The sequence below is a fragment of the Euleptes europaea genome, chromosome 15, assembly GCF_029931775.1.
Source record: "Euleptes europaea isolate rEulEur1 chromosome 15, rEulEur1.hap1, whole genome shotgun sequence".
NCBI lineage: Eukaryota > Metazoa > Chordata > Lepidosauria > Squamata > Sphaerodactylidae > Euleptes > Euleptes europaea.
Window position 1 is genome coordinate 57,775,213 of NC_079326.1, and position 18,662 is coordinate 57,793,874.

Here is an 18,662-nt window from a genome sequence, read left to right on the forward strand (position 1 = left end):
ATCACACGGGGGGCATTTCGCCAATTATGTATAGTGTACCACTGTACAAAACATGCACAGAAAGTGCGTTATGTACATAATATAGACGTCTCACTCAAGTGCAATTTAAGGTGCTGATCAGTATGACTGAAGGGCAGCTACAGCCGACACCAAAATTGCCTTCTGCGTCTTTGCCAGTTTGTACAAAACGGACTCAGCACACAGTACTTCTACTTTGTTTGCAGTGTTTTTATTTACTATTGCCATCAAGTTTTAAGTTATTATTAGTCTAACTTATTTATTTTTACTATTCACAACCCAAAGGCAGTTTTGCAAACAAGCTTGTTTCTTGACTTGTACATAGTGGCAGTCAGCTCTAGTGTGTAACTGTGCAAGTGTTAAAAAGGGCTGTTTTTTAAACGATAAGCAAGTAACCTAGACTGCTACTGCCGTCTCAGTGCAGGAGTTCCACGCCCACAATCATGAATGCAAGCGAATAAGGGAATCTCATTGAGACGGATGCAAGTGTTAGCTCTGAGCAAGATTATCAAGCAGGTTTTAAAGATGGTTGCGAAGTTCCAGTAGGGTGAATGGGTTGACCTTTTGTAATACGAGTGCCTGATCAATAAAATTCATGGTACGGCCTTGCTAAAATATTTCAAACGTTCTCAAACATTAGTGTCTTCATTACTCCTTTTCCCACAGGCCCCCCAAACCTTGGACTCCTCCCTCACCTAATGCAGATCATACACCCAACAGCCCCTTTCCCAAGCTGCACAGGCCTGGGGGAAAACAGTCCTCAAAACGGAGCTGTTTTAAGAAGTCAGGTTATGCTTTAAAAGCAAGTTTTTAGACAAGCACACGTGTGCACATGGCCTCAAAAGGAGGACTGAGATGGTATCGGGCTCTACAGTCACACATCAAAAATTCTAATTGACCTCAGTCTTGATTGGAGGGGACTTTGTCTCAGAGATAGCAAGACATTTCATTGCGTGTTTATGAACTTAGCTGCAAGCCCACTCTACAGGGGTGAGAAAGGCTGCTGAAACAAAACCTAGAACTGGATTGGAAACCACCCTAGGGCTAACATCTGAGCACACAGCTGGGCCTTTGCATGGTCTTCATGCAAGGACGGCAGCAGAGAGGGAGAATCAATTCAGTTTTACACCAAATTAACTATAATTGCATCATACCATCTTTGAGGCGGTCTAGCAGTTAGGTGACCCAAGACCAACCAATACTACCTTCAGCAGCAGTCTGTATGCCCTCTCTTTTGAGATGAGGAACCAATTCCTTTCCCCCCAGCAAAGTGGAAAGCCCTTGCCCCGTTCCAATTCTTTTCTTAAGAGACTCGGGTTCTCTTGTAACAGGTTGATAAATGCTATTTGAAGGACTAACGTTTCCCTCAATCATGGTGGAGGAAGAGACTGGAGCTAGCCTTACCATTATTTCCAAAACGATCCACTATTGTAGGACTCTGCGCTCAATAAGACTTATAAACAAATCAAGACTGTTTATGGTATTCTATTGTTAAATGGTCCTAAAGGCAGTACAGAAATAAAAGTTGAATAAGAAGTCTTGCAGCAAGATGACTAAACTGTTTGAGAGATAAGGCAGTCTCAGTGGAAAAACTGTGGGTCCCTGCTCTGACGTAGTGATATAAGGTAACTCTTCCCTACTTGAACAAGTTAAGAGCATAGGGGAGTCCTAAAAGGTTCCCTCAGCAAGGTTAACCTTAATTGTCCCTCAAAAAAAATGAGCATTTTGTGATCTGAACTATTACCTCTCAGCTCTGGTAAAAAGGATTAATCCATGTTTTGTGAATAAGTTAATAACTCATATCTTTGAACAATCTTTTATTACATAAAGTTGTCACATAATTGTATGTTTGTCTACTTTGTACACATTTTTTTCAATTCCGCCCTGCGCACAACGGCTTCCGGATTTCCTAGCAATAGCAAGCACCAATAAATTCTGATTTAAACAGAACTTTTTAAGCGCTTCTACTGATTTACACGTTTAGAGCACATTGGTACACAGATCTCGCGCCCAGTACCAGGAATGTACAAATGCCTTTTTATTCAAAGTACAAAATAAATTATCTGTCAGGATGATAGACAACGGCCGTAAACGATTACGCACGTGTCAACTGAAATCCAGTAACTAACGTTACAATGATTCTTCCAATGCCGCTCCTTCTGCACTCTGCCCTGCCCCTCTCAAAGGCCTGCAGTTTAAACTGTCAAGTCACCATTGTTAAGTTCATGACGCACATCCAGGTACCCCCCAGGATTAGAACATGCCCCCTCCCATGCCTCCCCCCATCCCTCCCATGGCCGCTTCCTTCTCTTCTTTGGGGATTTCCGTCACCACGGCTTCAGCTGTCGACAGAAGGGAAGCGACGCCGGCGGCATCCATCAAGGCGGTTCTGACAACCTGAAAGGAGAGTCAAGAACGCTCAGTACAACCGCACACTCACTCGTCACGTAAGAACTCTGCTCTGGTTAGACCTCACCTATTGTGTTCAGTTTTGGGCACCACAATTTCAGAAGGATGTAGATAAGCTGGAACATGTCCAGAGGAGGGCAAAGATGATGGTGAGGGGTCTATGAGGAAAGGGTGGAGGAGCTGGGTATGTTTAGCCTGAAGAGAAGACTGAGAGAGGATATGATAACCATGTTCGAGTACTTGAAGGGCTGTCATATAGAGGAGGGTGCAGAGTTGTTTTCTGTTGCCCCAGAAGGTCAGACCAGAACCAGTGGGATGAAATTAAATCGAAAGAGTTTGTCTAGACATTAGGAAGAATTTTCTAACACAGCGGTTCCTCAGTGGAACAGGCTTCCTTGGGAGGTGGCGAGCTCTCCTTCCTTGGAAGTTTTTAAGCAGAGGCTAGATGGCCATCTGTCATCAATGCTGATTCTTTTACCTTAAGCAGATGATGAAAGGGAGGGCACCTTGGCCATTTTCTGGGCATGGAGTAGGGGTCACGGGTGTGTGGGGGGAGGTAGTTGTGAATCTCCTGCATCCTGCAGGGGGTTGGACTAGATTCACATTGGCGAACCTATGGCACGCGTGCCGCAGCCAGCACACCGAGCCCTCTCTGTGGGCACAAGCGGACCCCTTACGTCTGCCTAGGGCTGTGCCGTGTTGCCGTGGTGAGGGAGCTGAGGGCGGTGCTCCTTTTCCCCAAGCCCATGCTTCCCAAGCCTGCGCTGGCGCCCTCCCTCTCCTTGCACCCAGGGTAAGCCCCTCCCTCTCAGCTCAGCTGTTTGTCGGGGCGCCCCGCCCATCTTCAGTTTGGACTGGGGAGGCTGCGGCTGAGCACCTTGCCGCGCCCCCCCTCTCAGTTGAGCTGCGGGGCAGGTCGGGGCCCCGCCCGTCTTCAGTTTGTCTGGGGCCCCGCCTGTCTAAAAAAGCATTTAGAAAATTCTACATTTACAGACAATCTTACAAGCCATCAGGAAATCTACAAGGAATTGTCTAGCATTGTAGCAGCTGCAAAGGTGAATTTTAGTAACAGATTTTTACAGTTCCGTAAGATGGAGACAACCCTGTGTTTTCTTACTTCTCCAGATAAAGCCAAATTTGAAGAACTTGATCTTTTCTGCCTACACTGGTTAGATTTAGAAAATCTGGAAATGGAGCTAATAGAATTTAAAGAAAGCTCTATCTGGAAAAATAAATTCTATGACCTGCGTGAAACACTTGAGAAGATAGAAGGGATGCCAAAGGACAGCACAGTTAGTTCTGAAAATGAAATCCTTAAAGTTTGGAATTCTCTGCCAAATAATTTTAAGTCAATGAAAGCACTTGGGATTGCTTTCCTTACTTCGTTTGGATCATCTTATGCTTGTGAGCAGCTGTTTTCAGCTTTGAATTATATCAAATCTGACACCAGAAACAGGCTAACAGATGACCTGAGTGCTGCATGTGTTGCTCTCAAACTTACAAAGTATGAGCCAAGGGTAGACAAATTATCAGCATGCACACAACAGCAAAAATCACATTAATTGTTCAAAAAATTTGACGATGTCTTCAAAGATGTCACAAAAATGGTGAATTACATCATGGCTCGTGCTCTGAATTGTCGACAGTTTCAAGCACTTCTTGAGGAGGTTCCGGCACAGTATAATTGTTTACTTATGTACAATAATGTCCGGTGGCTGAGCAGAGGACGAGTCCTGGAGAGATGCATGCCAAATGCAAACTTTTACCTTTCAATAAAAAGTTTTTGTATCATTGAAAGCTCTGTTGTTGTGTTTTTCTTTTAACGCAAAATATGTGAATAATGTATGAGTTGTTTTTTCTAAACTAAAACCTCAGTATTCAGGTTAAATTGCCGTATTGGCACTTGGTGATAAATAAGTGGGTTTTGGGTTGCAGTTTGGGCACTCGGTCTCTAAAAGGTTCGCCATCACTGGACTAGATGACCCTGGTGGACCCCCTTCCAACTCTATGATTCTAAGAATGGATTGTGGAAGAATACGAGCGTTACCTTTGTGGGGTCAATGATGCCTTTCTCCACCATATTTACGAAGTCGCCAAGCATTGCGTCATAGCCGATCTCAGGCGGGCTCTGCATGATTCTCTCAACTATCAGGGATCCTTCGACACCAGCATTCTTAGCAATGGTCATTGCTGGGATTTTCAGTGTTCTCTTGATGATGTCTATGCCTAAAAAAAACACAAAACAGAACACTATTTCAACCAACTCACAATGTTGTTTGATGCTGGTAGAAATGCACATTAAGGTCGAAAAGAACTTTTGAAATTAAACCCAGAGAACCCAACAAAAGGCAACTCTTTTCAGTTGTGGATGAATTTTCCCAGCATTTTTACTGTGTGAATAGTGAACACATGAAGCTGCCTTCTACTGAACAGGACCCTTGGTCCATCAGTATGGTCTACTCAAGACTGGCAGCGTCTCTCCAGGGTCTCAGGCAGAGGTGGTCACGTATCTCATTTGAATTTAGACCAGCTGTGTGTTTCTAACCTTCTGCAAACAGTGTTCTCTACCAAAACCATTTCTTCCCAACCCTCAGCTGTTAGTGCCACTGGAAGAGGAAAGAGACAAGAAAACACACTTGCCTTTTTCTCATTCCCTTCCAGGATTGCGAAGATGGCTGTTGGCTCAGAGCAGTAAATCCTCCCTTAGATTAGTTAGATCCCCTTTGCCTCTTTGCTCAGCAGCCCTGATGCTAGATGCTTTCAGGGGCTCAGTGGAAGAGGATGTTGGTCTTGCCTCAGCAGAAACTTTCCCCCGCAACGCAGCTCCATTCTAGAGACACAGTTTGCTCATAAAATGGCTCTCGCCTCCAATGGCAGAAATGCCCACCCCCATCCTCCAACTGGAGATACCGTCTGCTTGTGCATCGGACTCTCCAGACCCAAGCCACAGAAGAGCACCTCTAATCTTTTGAAAAACAGAAGACGCAAAGGCAACTCCTGGTCTAGCGTTCCCTAGGGATGAGCAGGGCACTCCAAAGGGTAGCTGAACCAATCACACAACTCAGTTTATTTACCAATCTTCTGATCCTCGTTGGCCGGAGTCAAGTTATCGAGCGCCGGTATGCAACGGAGCAGCGCGCAGCCACCCCCGAGAACGATGCCCTCCTCTACGGCTGCACGTGTGGCGTTGAGGGCATCTGTGACTCTGTCTTTCTTCTCGTTCACCTCCACGTCACTTGTCCCCCCAACCTAAGATTTTTTTTAAAAAAGAAGACAGCTGTGTCAATTTTTCATGGTCTGAAAGTTATTCTACTTCTTGAACCTCTGGGAAAGGAGGCCTTTTTACTTGACTTAAAAGTCAAGTAAAGACTGAAGACCAAATGCAAGCCCCCCCCCCCCGGCCCTGACAGGTGAGTGCCTGCCTGCCCCATTCCACACACTGATGGATGCTGATTGATTTGGGATTGGGTCCAGCATTCCACAGCTGCTCAACTATATCACAGGGGACTGTTAAGTCATATGGCATCAATGTAGACAAAATTCTATAGGGTTCAATTCTGTTGTCTTTGACCCGGCTCTTTTCTATCTCACAGAAGTGCCCCCCCACTGTGGAGGGCAATCCCTCCAGCCCTTTGCAATGATCTGAGAAGCGCACAGGACCACAGCAGCCTGTTCCACAGCGGGCTAATGGACTGACAGCGGTGGATCTTGAACATTATTTCTTGTGCTTGCCACAGGAGACCCACTCAAGCTTCATCCCCTAACCATTGGAAATCCTGAAAAGGTACTCCTCCCTTTGCAGCTTCTCAGATTCTGCTACCCCCCAGTCCGCTAATCAAGTTTCTCAAGATCCTGAACGTGTGGAAGTGCAAAGTGGAGCACAGCCAGCGTGGTGTAGTGGTTTGGAGCAGTGCACTCTGACCTGGAGAATCGGGTTTGATTCCCCGCTCCTCCACATGAGCGGCGGACGCTAATCTGGTGAACTGGATTTGTCTCCCTGCTCCTACACACGAAGTCAGCTGGGTTATTAAGAGCTCTCTCAGCCCCACCTACCTCACAGGGTGTCTGTTGTGGGAAGGGGAAGGGAAGGTTATTGTAAGCCGGTTTGATTCTGCCTTAAGTGGAAGAGAAAGTCAGCATATAAAAACCAACTCCTCGTCTTCCACACCTGGACAGTGGCTACCAGCTCAGTACTGCTGAGAAGGTTCTTGAAGAACACCACAATCCAAGGCTGTAGGACTGAGGCGGATAAACATGCCGATGTTGCCTCTTTCCGTCCAGCACAGGATAGCTGGAGCAAGCAGATCTTTGCCTTGACTCATGACTGCTGCATTCACTGATGGCGCCCAGCTGAGATCTCCACCCAGCCCAGAATGTTCCTCCAAGGACAACGAAGACTCTCCCCCCCATGCCTGAACATTCTGTTGCAAAGCTTCTGACCTTTTCCCACTTGATCTTAGCCAAAAGGCCGAGAAGCGAGAAGACTAAGACAGTGCTTTGCACCAAGCAAAGGTTTCATGATTTTCAGGGTCTGAATCACGGGTGCTCTGCTGGAGCAAATCCAACATAGAAGTCTGAAGCCAGTGTGCAGGGCAGCTGATGTCACATAATTCAGAGTTGTCTCGAGTTGTTACGCAACAGACATTCAGACAAGCTGAATCATAGAGTTGGAGGGTACCACCAGGGTCATCTAGTCCAACCCCCTGCACAATGCAGGACATTCCAAACTACCCCCCCCCACACCCCGTGACCCCAACTCCATGCCCAGATGCGCTCCTTCTCATCATCTGCCTAAGGTAATAGAATCAGCATTGCTGATAGATGGCCATTTAGCCTCTGCTTAAAAACCTCCAGGAAAAGAGAGCTCACTACCTCCTGAGGAAGCCTGTTCCACTGAGGAACTGCTCTAACTATTGGAAACTCTTTTGATTTAATTTCAACCCGTTGGTTCTGGTCTGACCTTCTGGAGCAACAGAAAACAACTCGGCACCATTCTCTATATGACAGCCCTTTAAGTACTTGAAGATTTATATTATTTTCAGCTGTAGCCAAAACAATGTTAATTTTTCTTGTACTGAAACTACCTTTTTTTTTTTACAAGACTAGGATACCTGCCTCAGTACCTACAAGACATTCCCCAAACCTTGCAGGCAAACAGACTGCTTTGACTGTAGAGCTGCCTTGAATCAGAAGACCTCCCCATCCCAAGTGGGGAGAGCTTTACATCACAGTGACCCGTACATGACACGACATTTAAGATCACCCACCCACCATGGAAGGACACGCACCTTTAGTACAGCTACTCCATCGGAAAGCTTAGCCAGGCGTTCGTTCAGCTTCTCCTTCTCGTATTCGCTGGTTGTAACGTCCAACTGTTCAATTATTTCCTGAATGCGTTTTTCGATTGTGCCTTTGTCCCCTTTCCCTTTCAGGAGCAAGCAATCGTCTTTTGTCACAATGATTTCTCCAACTTTCCCGAAGTCGTGAGGTTGAATGTCTTCTAGATTTAGGCTCAAGCCTTCCTCCCCAAAAACCTGGAACGGGAAATATTAAAAGCTCAAAGTCCAAACTTGTTATATCACAATCTGCAAATTTACAACCCATCGGCCACTGCTGGAAGGATCACCAAATTGTGGTTTCTCAAGGAGAGATAGTGTCACTGAGACTATGATTCTTATACCAGATTACAAGGAAGTCAGCATGCAGAATTTTTAAGGGGGGGGGGTATCTAAAGATAGTTTTCTATTTAAGATACATTACAGCCCAAAGGTTATTCATCATGAAATAAGGATTAGTTTTTAATTATGTAACATGAGGATGCATATTCATGCAATGCTTTAATTTTTTGGTAAATGAATTCCATTAATCCATTCACAATGTCATGCTCTTTCAGAGCTTTCTGTAAGATTATTTTGGGCAATTTTTCTATCTAGAAGATATTACACAACACATAGGATGTGGTGAGGGCTGCCAACTGGGAAGGCTTTAAGAGGGGAGTGGACATGTTCATGGAGGAGAGGGGTATTCATGGCTACCAGTCAAAATGGCTACTAGTCATGATGCATACCTATTTTCTCCAGTATCAGAGGAGCATGCCTATGATATTAGGTGCCATGGAACGCAGGCAGGACAATGCTGCTGCAGTTGTCTTGTTTGTGCGCTTCCTAGAGGCACCTGGTTGACCACTGTGTGAACAGACTGATGGACTTGATAGACCTTGGTCTGATCCATCAGGGCCTTTCTTATGTTCTCAGAATTCAGTGGGACTCAGCAAATATACTTAGGAAAATGCTGTAAGTCTCCCCCTAAATTCCAGTAGCTCTGTTCACACATTAATACACATACATCCTGCCTGTGTTAACATCTGTTTGCAAAAAAGAGCCAACGCACATTCACTTTACAAATGAAAACAGGGAATAAATGTGATTTGTATCACATGTTCAGCTGCAACATGAAAATTACTCAATGCACACATAAAGTGTACACTGTACACAGCCTGGAAGTGCGTCCACTGTAATTTGTGAACCGGGCTCCTGGGTAGCTGCTATTTACAAACTACTTTAACTTCACACAACTCCCTGCCCTTCTCACATTTACACTCTTCCTGACCACCCTTCAGTCTTTGTGTCAAGCAATGACTTTCCACTATTTTTATTTCTTTTAAGATGCCTAACTAATTGGAAAGGCTCTTCATCTGTAGACCAGGGGGCCATGTTAATTAAAATGATTAGCGAGGGACAGATGGGAAACTTGGCATTAATGTTGTCACAATTCTGCAATAATGCTTATTCCTCAGCACAGAGTAGAGGGCGACTTTGGAAAACAGACCTCTGGCTCCTACGTCCCCTTCCCAGTTCTGCATCAAGCCAATTTTCCAGTTCAGATACACCAGTGAGCATGAATATATGAAGCTGCCTTATACTGAATCAGACCCTTGGGTCCATCAAAGTCAGAATTGTCTACTCAGACTGGCAGCAGCTCTCCAGGGTCTCAGGCAGGGGTCTTTTGCATCACCTACTTGCCTGGTCCATTTAACTGGAGATGCCAGGGATTGAACCTGGGACCTTCTGCATGCCACGCGGAGGCTCTACCACTGAGCCACGGCCCCTCCGAATAAAAGGGGAGCAGCAATCCCTGAGCCAAATCACAGTCCAGTCCTATGCCTGGGTTCGCAAGGAGCATCAGTTAGGGCTTGAGACTTTTTAAATCTTTACTTACTACACCGCCAGTCGCGATCGCCATGTCTTTAAGCTGGTTTTTTCTATTATCACCAAAACCCGGTGCTTTCACTGCAACGACTTGTAGACCAACTTTCAGTCTGAGGAGGGAGGAAAAAACCACACCAAATATATCACCGATCAGAACACCCAGTCTGGTCTGACACCCCACAACCATTTTTGCTCAAGTTAAAAGTTTTCAGCAGGACTGCCTATACAGTAGAAACAATCTATAGCTTAAACTGATTTAAAGCTTACACTTCTAGTCCTGTTCTAACTGGCAAAACATATGCAAATTTACACTGAACTAAGCTCAAATGAAATCGACAAGGACTGCAATATTCACTCCCACCTTCGTTAGCTATTTCATGCAGACTTATTCCACCCAAAAATCTTGACTTTGATTCCATTTTAATGTCTGGGTCTGGAGTACTGCTGGATTCCCACCCCACCCCCGTGCTTGCTCTGCTCTCTCCCCCTCCCCCCCTCACACAGCAAATTAAAAAGTTCAATACTCAAAGGCTAGGGCTGCTCTCCGAAGCACGTTTGCTTGGAAGCAGGTCCCACCGAAACCAGTGAGGATGCCTGGTTAGGCTCAATATGGAGAATGTATAGCTTCTTCCACAAAGGGAAGGACTAGGTGTAGCAACAAACTGGTTTCAAGCATACCTGTTTAATACGAGGGTACTGAGGGCCTCCCCATCAACATCTTCAGCAATAATAACTAAAGGCTTACGGTGATTATTGGCAATCTCAAGAGCTGGTACTATAGACTGAACACTGGAAATCTTCTTTTCACTGAGTAAAAGATAAGCATCTTGGAATTCACACTTCTGTCCTGTAAAGGGAATTAATGATATTGAACTGTGTTCCCAAATCATTATCTCAAAAACCAGAGGCTGATGAACAAAGATCAAATCCTAATCAAATCAGCACCACGTCCTCTCCTCCAACACACAACCACATTTTCCTGCCACTTGTTTTAAAGTGCGCCACGTATGCTAATTACAGAAGACTTTACAAGTAACCGTTGAACTTGCATTTATCTAGTGCATGAATAAGTGGAGTATTTTGAGATTCACACACTATTCTTCAGCAACTTAAGCTAATTTACAAGCTGTCAACTTTAACTAAAGCATTAGTCAAATCCAATTGCCCAAAATGAGTCACTTTGTTCAACTTACCTTTGGCTGTATTAATGAAATAGGGGGAGATGTATCCTCTGTCGAACTTCAAACCTTCAATGATTTCCAGCTCATCATTCAGTGTTTTCCCATCCTATTTGAGTAAAAAAAATCAATAAAATCTGTTGAAAATAAGCTACTTATCTTCTGCTTCTTGTACTCTGAACTGAAGTCTCTCTTCCCACTCGACATTCCTTCCCCAATGCCAGGCTGTTCACTCATTTCCCTTTTCCATCACTAGCAACCTAGTTATTATATTTACGCACAAAGCAGCCAGCGTGGTGAAGTGGTTAAGAGAGGCAGACTCTGATCTGGAGAACCGGGTTCAATTCCCCACTCCTCCACAAGAAGCCAGCTGGGTGACCTTGGGCCAGTCACAGTTCTCTCCGAATTCTCTCAAGCCCACATTGAGGCAGGCAATGGCAAACCATCTCTGAATGTCCCTTGCTTTGAAAACCCAAGGGCTTGCCATAAATCGGCTGCAACTTGATGGCACTTTACATACACATGCAAGTCAACAGCATCCAATCTATATTTTAGAAGAATTCAGTACTACTGAGCGTTCTATTCCAGAAATGGCAATATTAAAAAAAACTGCATTAGTCTTTACTGCATGGTGATTTTTGACATGACTGAATAACCAACACCTTTAAGAAATTGTTAGTCCACTAATTTGGAAAGAGATAAGTTGGTTTTTATATGCCGACTTTCTCTACCTTTTTAAGGAGAATCAAACCGGCTTACAATCACCTTCCCTTCCTCTCCCACACCAGACACCTTGTGAGGTAGGTGGGGCTAAGAGAGTTCAGAGAGAATTGTGTATAGCTCAAAGTCACCCAACAGGCTTCATGTGGAGGAGCGGGGAATCAAACCCGGTTCTCCAGATTAGAGTCCACCATTCTTAACCACTACACCACGCTGGCATGCATACAGGCATGTGTGCACCCACATTCAATACTTACCTTAACTGTGATAACACCCTTTCTTCCAACTTTTTTCATGGCATCAGAAATTATGTTGCCTATTTCCTTATCTCCATTTGCAGATATTGTGGCAACCTGCAGAAACAAATAAGTCAGTCAGTTTCCCCATGCAGCTTAAGTTGGTAGCAAAAATCCACCCTCTTAAAAAAGGTGGAAATACCTAACAATGTAACAACAGGCCTGACGGCACTGACAACATATGCAAAAGAGCTGACTCTCCATATTTGTGCAATATTCTTAAAAGAAACAAAATATTACAAAACAAAATGGCACATTCAGAGCAGTCTCTCTCCACACAATGACACAAGCAGAGGCAGAATAAGCAAGTGCTCTTCTGACAGGAGCTGGCATTACCTGAGCAATTTCTTCTGGTGTTGTGACTGGCTTGGACAATTTCTTCAGTTCAGCAATGACAGCATCCACAGCTAGCATCACCCCTGAGAAAACACACGGAATGCCCACGTTAATTAACCTTCTACGCAGGTAGCAGCTGATCAACCATGAACTGCTTTAAGTGACTCTGAAAGCCAGGAAAAGTATATCACTGCAGTTGAGTTCATGGATTTATTTAAAATGTTTGTATGCCATGATTCTGACCAATTAGGGCCCTCAAGGCGGTGAACAACTAAAAGAATGTTTTAAAAAAATCAACTTTTAAAAGCAGTACTTATAAATAAAAGCAACAATTACAAACCAACAAGAAGAGCCAGCAAGGGCATACCAGATAAAACAGAAAGGTGTCCACCCACTGGTAGAAAACAATAAGAGAGAGGACAAATGTATCTCCCTGGGGAGGGGATTCCTTGATTCTTGTGCCATAACCCTTTCTCGGGTTGCCACCATCTAGCCCAGGGGCATCAAACTCAATTGTTACAAGGGCCGAATATGACAAAAATGTCATTTGGTCATACCAGGCCTCACCAGCCCAGATCAGGGGGCAGGGGGGCGGCCTCAATTGGCTGCATAAGAGCTCTCAAGGGGCCGGTCTAACCTCAACTGGCGGGAAGCAGGGCCTCTGAAGACAATTGTAAGCACCAGTGAAGTTCATATTGGGGGGGAGGCGCAAACACAGAAGCTGCAGATGAGGATGAAAGCAAGATGCAACTGAACGCTTGCTTGCCTAGCAGCAAATACTACGCAGCCCAGGCAAACAGGCTAGGTAAGTCTCTGTACTAAACAGGAAGAAAACTAATGCACAATATTTCAGCGTTAACACGCTACTTGGCATACTGGCTAATGTCAAGATGCTGGCCGCATCATTCATTTCGTTACCTCTCCTGATTTCCACGGGATTTGCGCCTTTGCTGATCTTCTCAAACCCCTCCTTGGCAATGGAACGTGCCAGGACGGTGGCCGTTGTGGTCCCGTCACCAGCCTCTTCGTTGGTATTGTTTGCCACATCTTGAACTAGCTTGGCTCCAATGTTCTTGTATTTGTCCTTCAAGTCAATCGCCTTGGCGACCGTCACGCCATCCTTTGTCACCTTAGGACTTCCCCAGCTCTGTTCAATGATGACTGTTCTTCCCTGCAAAGTAACACGAAAGGCACATTGCTATGAACCACATGCTTCCTGCTGCACAATTTTCAATGTTTTTATAAGCTTTGGCCTTTAATATTTAATTGCATAGTATCTAACTGGGACTGGCCAATGAGTTTGGAAGGAAAAGGAAGAGACAATAATCAGACTGATGTCTTATCATGTGGAAGCCAAGGAATAGCTTCCCGGAACAGCTGGAACAGACAATACAGAAGACGAGATCTTGTGATACAAAAGGGGCACAAGTTTTGGCCAACCAAAATTTGTGCTCACTACAGATTATGCCCCTGTTGTGGAATGTGTTGTGATGTCGCAGGTGAAGGAAAGCAGCAATACAAAAAGTATGTTATCTGATTTGTATGCTCTCCTGGCTTCAAAGTCTAACTCACCCCAGTGAGTCAAATTACACAGTTAGTATACAAACTATTTCAAACATCTAGATTCCAGTCCAGTAGCACCTTAGAGACCAACTAGGTTTATGGGGTTACGTTTTTGAGAGTAAAAGCTCCCTTTGTTGGATACAAGTCAGAATGGAGATCCTTGAGTCCTTATATCCCAGTCAGAAGTTGGGAACGGTATTGCAAAGAAGGAACTCAATATGCAGAGGTACAATGCCCATTGTAATCAGTTTGATCAGAGCAGAAGAGAAATATTTAGGGGCAGAAAAGTATCATCTGTAGTGAGATAATTATCCTGAATGAACTTATCACATTGTAATCTCCCCTGGAAGCTTCTCTGAGGACTGCCACTCTTAGGTCAACAATGGAAAGACCTGGAAGATTAAAATATTCTCCCACTGGTTTTTGAGCAGTGTGATTTTCAGTATCAGATTTGTGTCCATTTATTCTTTTGGACAGGGACTGACCTGTATGTCTGATGCACAGTGGAAGGGCACTGCTGACATTTGATGGAATATATAATGTTGGACGTTGTCAAATGAATGAACCTGAGATGGCCCAGTCACTGTGTTGTCAAAATAAATATGAGGACAGAGATGGCATCTTGGTTTGTTGCAGGCCCTGGTCCCAGAGTCCATGTCCAGAAGTGTATTGTTGGGAGTGAGAAGTTATTTAAGGTTAGGAGGCTGCCTGGCTACAATCTGAAACTGTATTAATCATGAGCAGTAGAAAAGAGCAAGAGTTCAACAGCACCTTAAAGACTAACAAAATTTCTGGCAGAGTGTGAGCTTTCGTGAGCCACAGCTCACTTCTTCAGATACAGCTAGAATGCGAGACTATCGATCCTAAAGTGGAGAAGAGTGAATTGGACACACAATGGCAATGCAAATGTCAAAAACAAGTAAATTACATTAGCAGGCGTGATTGGATTAGGTGTGATATGCAGAGGGTTAGTAGGCATGGAGAAATTAGCATTGGTGATGAGATATCAATCATGACATTGACAGCACAATCCAGTCAGAACTAAGTGCTTTTTCTGCCCGTTATCTCTCCACTGAAATCAGCAGGCTTTGTTTCAGACTAATTATGCCATAGGTGTTTTACAAAATACCAGGATTTTGCTACAGTACCTTCAAACACCAGGTATTTCATGCCAGGGTGAGAATAACAAAAGTAACATGATTCCAATACCTTTGGTCCCATGGTGACAGCCACAGCATCAGCTAGGAGGTCTACACCCTGTAGCATAAGAGCTCGGGCATCTGCCCCAAATTTAACATCTTTTGCATAGGCTCTTGTAAGGTGCGGGGCCAGAACTCTGGATATTGGCCTAATCTGACGAAGCGCTGTTGGTAAACGCAGCATTTCTATAAAAAACAAGAAAGAAAAAAGGTTAAGTCAACCTCACAAAACTATATTGCAAGGCAGAGAAATTTACACTTTGGGCTTTGTGCTACATGACCTTGAGCTAACTTGCAAAACGCAACTGAACTCATCCAAATACAATTTTTTAAAACAGCGAAGAAATTAAAAGACCACGGAGAGTGCTATTAAACAGGTAGGAGGAAGAGGCTACTTGAAACCTCTGGGACCTGTACTTAAGCGTGCTCTCCCCAGCTTTCAACACAGAAGCACAGATAAATGATTTAACAGAACTTGCCACAAAAGAGAACAGACGCTGAGTGGCAGTTTAGAGATTAACAGAGTTTATTCCAGCATAGGCTTTCAGGAGTCAGAGCTCACTTCATCAGATACGTGAAGTGTGCACCCAACGGGTCAATTCATTTCTATTAATAACGGAAGAGGAAATGTTAGGGAAGTGGCTGATTTAAAACAAAAACAGATAAGAAGAGCAATCAGTTCATTCAGAGTGGGTGGGGCTTGCCTATTCATCACATATCAAAGTGGGCGTTGGCAGAGCAGTCTGGGATGGTGGACACGAGGCCCCCAGCCCACCTCTCGCCCCTCAATTACCACTTGCAAAACTAGACGAACCAGGGACATGCGGACGGAACGGGCACTAACAATGAATTCCATATATACTTAGAGAGCTAGCATGGTGTAGTTAAGGTGTTGGATCTGGGAAACCCAGGTTCAAATCCCCACTCGCGCCATGTTGGCTTGCTGGGTGACCTTGGCTAGTATTTGGATGGAAGACCTCCAAGGAATACCAGGAGAATGACGCAGAGGCAGGTAATGGCAAACCACCTCCCAATGTCTCTTGCCTTGAAAACCGTGTGGGATCGCTATAAGTCAGCTGTGACTTGACAGAAAAAAATTTGTACAGATTGGTTTGTAACCTCTCATTCTTGAGTTATAGGCATAGAGTACATAGTTCTACGATCTGACACTTATTTACAATACTCATATCCCACATTTTTTTCTTTAAATTAAATGTGACTAATAACACAAGAAGTTACAAGGACATCTTGTTACAAGGACAGAAACACCATTCACATGTCTGGCTTTTGATCTACTCATCCAAATTTTCTGCTGGCAGTATTAAACCAAAGCTGTTTACTTTTAAGGTAAAGAGTGCCAGTGTGGTATAATGGTTAAAAGTGTCTGGAAGACCCAGGTTTAATTCCCCATTTGAGACATGGAGGCTTGCTGGATGACCTTGGGGCCAGCCAAACACTCTCAGCCTAACCTAACTCACAGGGTTGTTGTGACGCTAAAATGCAGGAGAAAAACAGGGTACAAATGAACTGAAGAGGAAGAATTGTTTTTTATATGCTGATTTTTTCAAAGACTCAAACCAGCTTACAATCACCTTCTCCACAACAGACACCTTGAGAGGTAGATCGGGCTGAGAGGGTTTGGAGAGCTGTGACTACCCAAGGTCACCCAGCAAGCTGTATGTGGAGGATTGGAGAACCCAACCTGGTTCTCCAGATTAGAGTCCACTACACCAGTACTCATGATGTGTGAATATCACAGGAGCAAACCACCCTGTCAATGTGTTCCAATATTTCTAACAGAGTGGTTCCTCAGTGGAACAGGCTTCCTTGGGAGGTGGTAACCTCTCCTTCCCTGATTCTATGACCTTAGGCAGATGATGAGAGGGAGGGCATCTCGGGGGCATGGAGTAAGAGTCACTGAGGGTGTGGGGGGGAGGAGGTAGTTTTGAATTTTCTGTCTTGTGCAGGGGGTTGGACTAGATGACCCTGGTGGCCCCTTCCAACTGATTGTCAGGAGGGCACACGCAAGCTGCCGGGGCCCGCGAAAGGCAGGAAGAAATGGCGGCCACCGCTCCAAATGGCTGGACCTTCCCCTTCTGCCCTCCCTCGCCACGTGCTGCCCCACCGGCGACACAAGAAGGGCGGCAGCGCCCCCTGCAGACCCGCCACTACGGCACCGATCCAGAGATCACCGACCTTCCCAGACTCCACATAGGAATAGAAAAGAGCAAGAGTCCAGTAGCACCTTAAAGACTAACAGAAATATTTTCTGGCAGGGTATGAGCTTTCGTGAGCCACAGGCTCACGAAAGCTCCTACCCTGCCAGAAAATATTTCTGTTAGTCTTGAAGAAGTGAGCTGTGGCTCACGAAAGCTCCTACCCTGCCAGAAAATATTTGTTAGTCTTGAAGAAGTGAGCTGTGGCTCACAAAAGCTCCTACCCTGCCAGAAAATATTTCTGTGAGTCTTGAAGAAGTGAGCTGTGGCTCACGAAAGCTCCTACCCTGCCAGAAAATATTTGTTAGTCTTGAAGAAGTGAGCTGTGGCTCACAAAAGCTCCTACCCTGCCAGAAAATATTTCTGTGAGTCTTGAAGAAGTGAGCTGTGGCTCACGAAAGCTCCTACCCTGCCAGAAAATATTTCTGTTAGTCTTGAAGAAGTGAGCTGTGGCTCACGAAAGCTCCTACCCTGCCAGAAAATATTTCTGTGAGTCTTGAAGGTGCTGCTGGACTCTTGCCCTTTTCTACTACTGCAGACAGACTAACACGGCTACCCACTGTGAATTATCCACGTAGGAAGGGGGGCAGGAGGAACCCCCCCCCAAAAAATAAAAACCGGCCGGTTGGAAAGGAGAGGCGAGAGCAGGCGCGGGTATCCCCCAAAGGCAACCCCAGCCCCGCTTCTCCGTCGTAGACGCACGTGCGCAGGCGTGCACGCGAGCACGTGGCGCCCCCCAATGGCACGAAGCCCCCCCCCCCGGCGGGATGAAGCAAGGGCGGGCAGGATTGCAACAGCCGAGGAGGGATCCCGAGGTCCTAGCGGATCCCTCCCCTCCCCCGCGACGGCACCCCTCTCCCGGAAGCAAATCCCGCTCGACTCCCCGCAGCCTCTGCCCTGGGGGGGGGGGCGGGGCTCGAAGGCTCAGTGGCTGCGGGGAGGGGGGGGAAGCCTCCCCTGGGGGGCCCCCGTCGCCCTCGCAGGACCCGTTCCGAGCCCTGCACCCGAGGGCCCGCCGTGCAGGACACGTGCGTGCGTCTTATACGGAATCATAGGAGTTGGAAAGGGACGCCCGGGGTCATCTAGTCCAGCCCCCTGGCCCAATGCAGGAAGTTCACCACTACCCCCCCAGTGACCCCCTACTCCATGCCCAGATGGCCAAGGTGCCCTCCATCTTCTAGAGTTGGAACGCCCCCCGGGGTCATCTAGTCCACCCCCCGTGCACAACGCAGTAAACTCACCGCTCTCTCTCCCCCCCCCCAGTGACCGGCGCGCGCATCTCCCCCACACGGGCCCTCCGACCCCTCTTTTTCTGCCCTCGGTCGAGACCCTTCTCCACTCGCGGGGGTGGGGAGAGAAGATTCTCCCCTCAGAGCCCGCCTCTGTCCTCCGCCTTACCTGAGAGGGAGGCGGCGCGGACGGGACGGGGCGAAGAAGGCGGCTGCGGGTCTCGCTCGCTCACACGCGCGCGCGCAGACTGCTGGATTCCCCCCTCGCTCGCCGGCCACGCCCCCTTCCG

At 46.1% G+C, this 18,662-nt stretch overlaps 1 protein-coding gene across 1 annotated transcript; it reads right to left on the reverse strand.

The window, feature by feature from the left end:
* Positions 1-2,243: 2,243 nt before the first annotated feature.
* Positions 2,244-15,111, reverse strand: HSPD1 (heat shock protein family D (Hsp60) member 1). The gene is made up of 11 exons (XM_056861409.1): positions 14,938-15,111; positions 13,084-13,336; positions 12,166-12,248; positions 11,791-11,886; positions 10,829-10,922; positions 10,314-10,482; positions 9,646-9,745; positions 7,716-7,961; positions 5,502-5,676; positions 4,475-4,653; positions 2,244-2,415 (listed from the first exon to the last, which is right to left on the reverse strand). The coding sequence occupies exons 1-11, from the start codon at positions 15,109-15,111 to the stop codon at positions 2,272-2,274; spliced, it is 1,713 nt and encodes a 570-aa protein (XP_056717387.1). The 3' UTR covers positions 2,244-2,271.
* Positions 15,112-18,662: the final 3,551 nt, after the last annotated feature.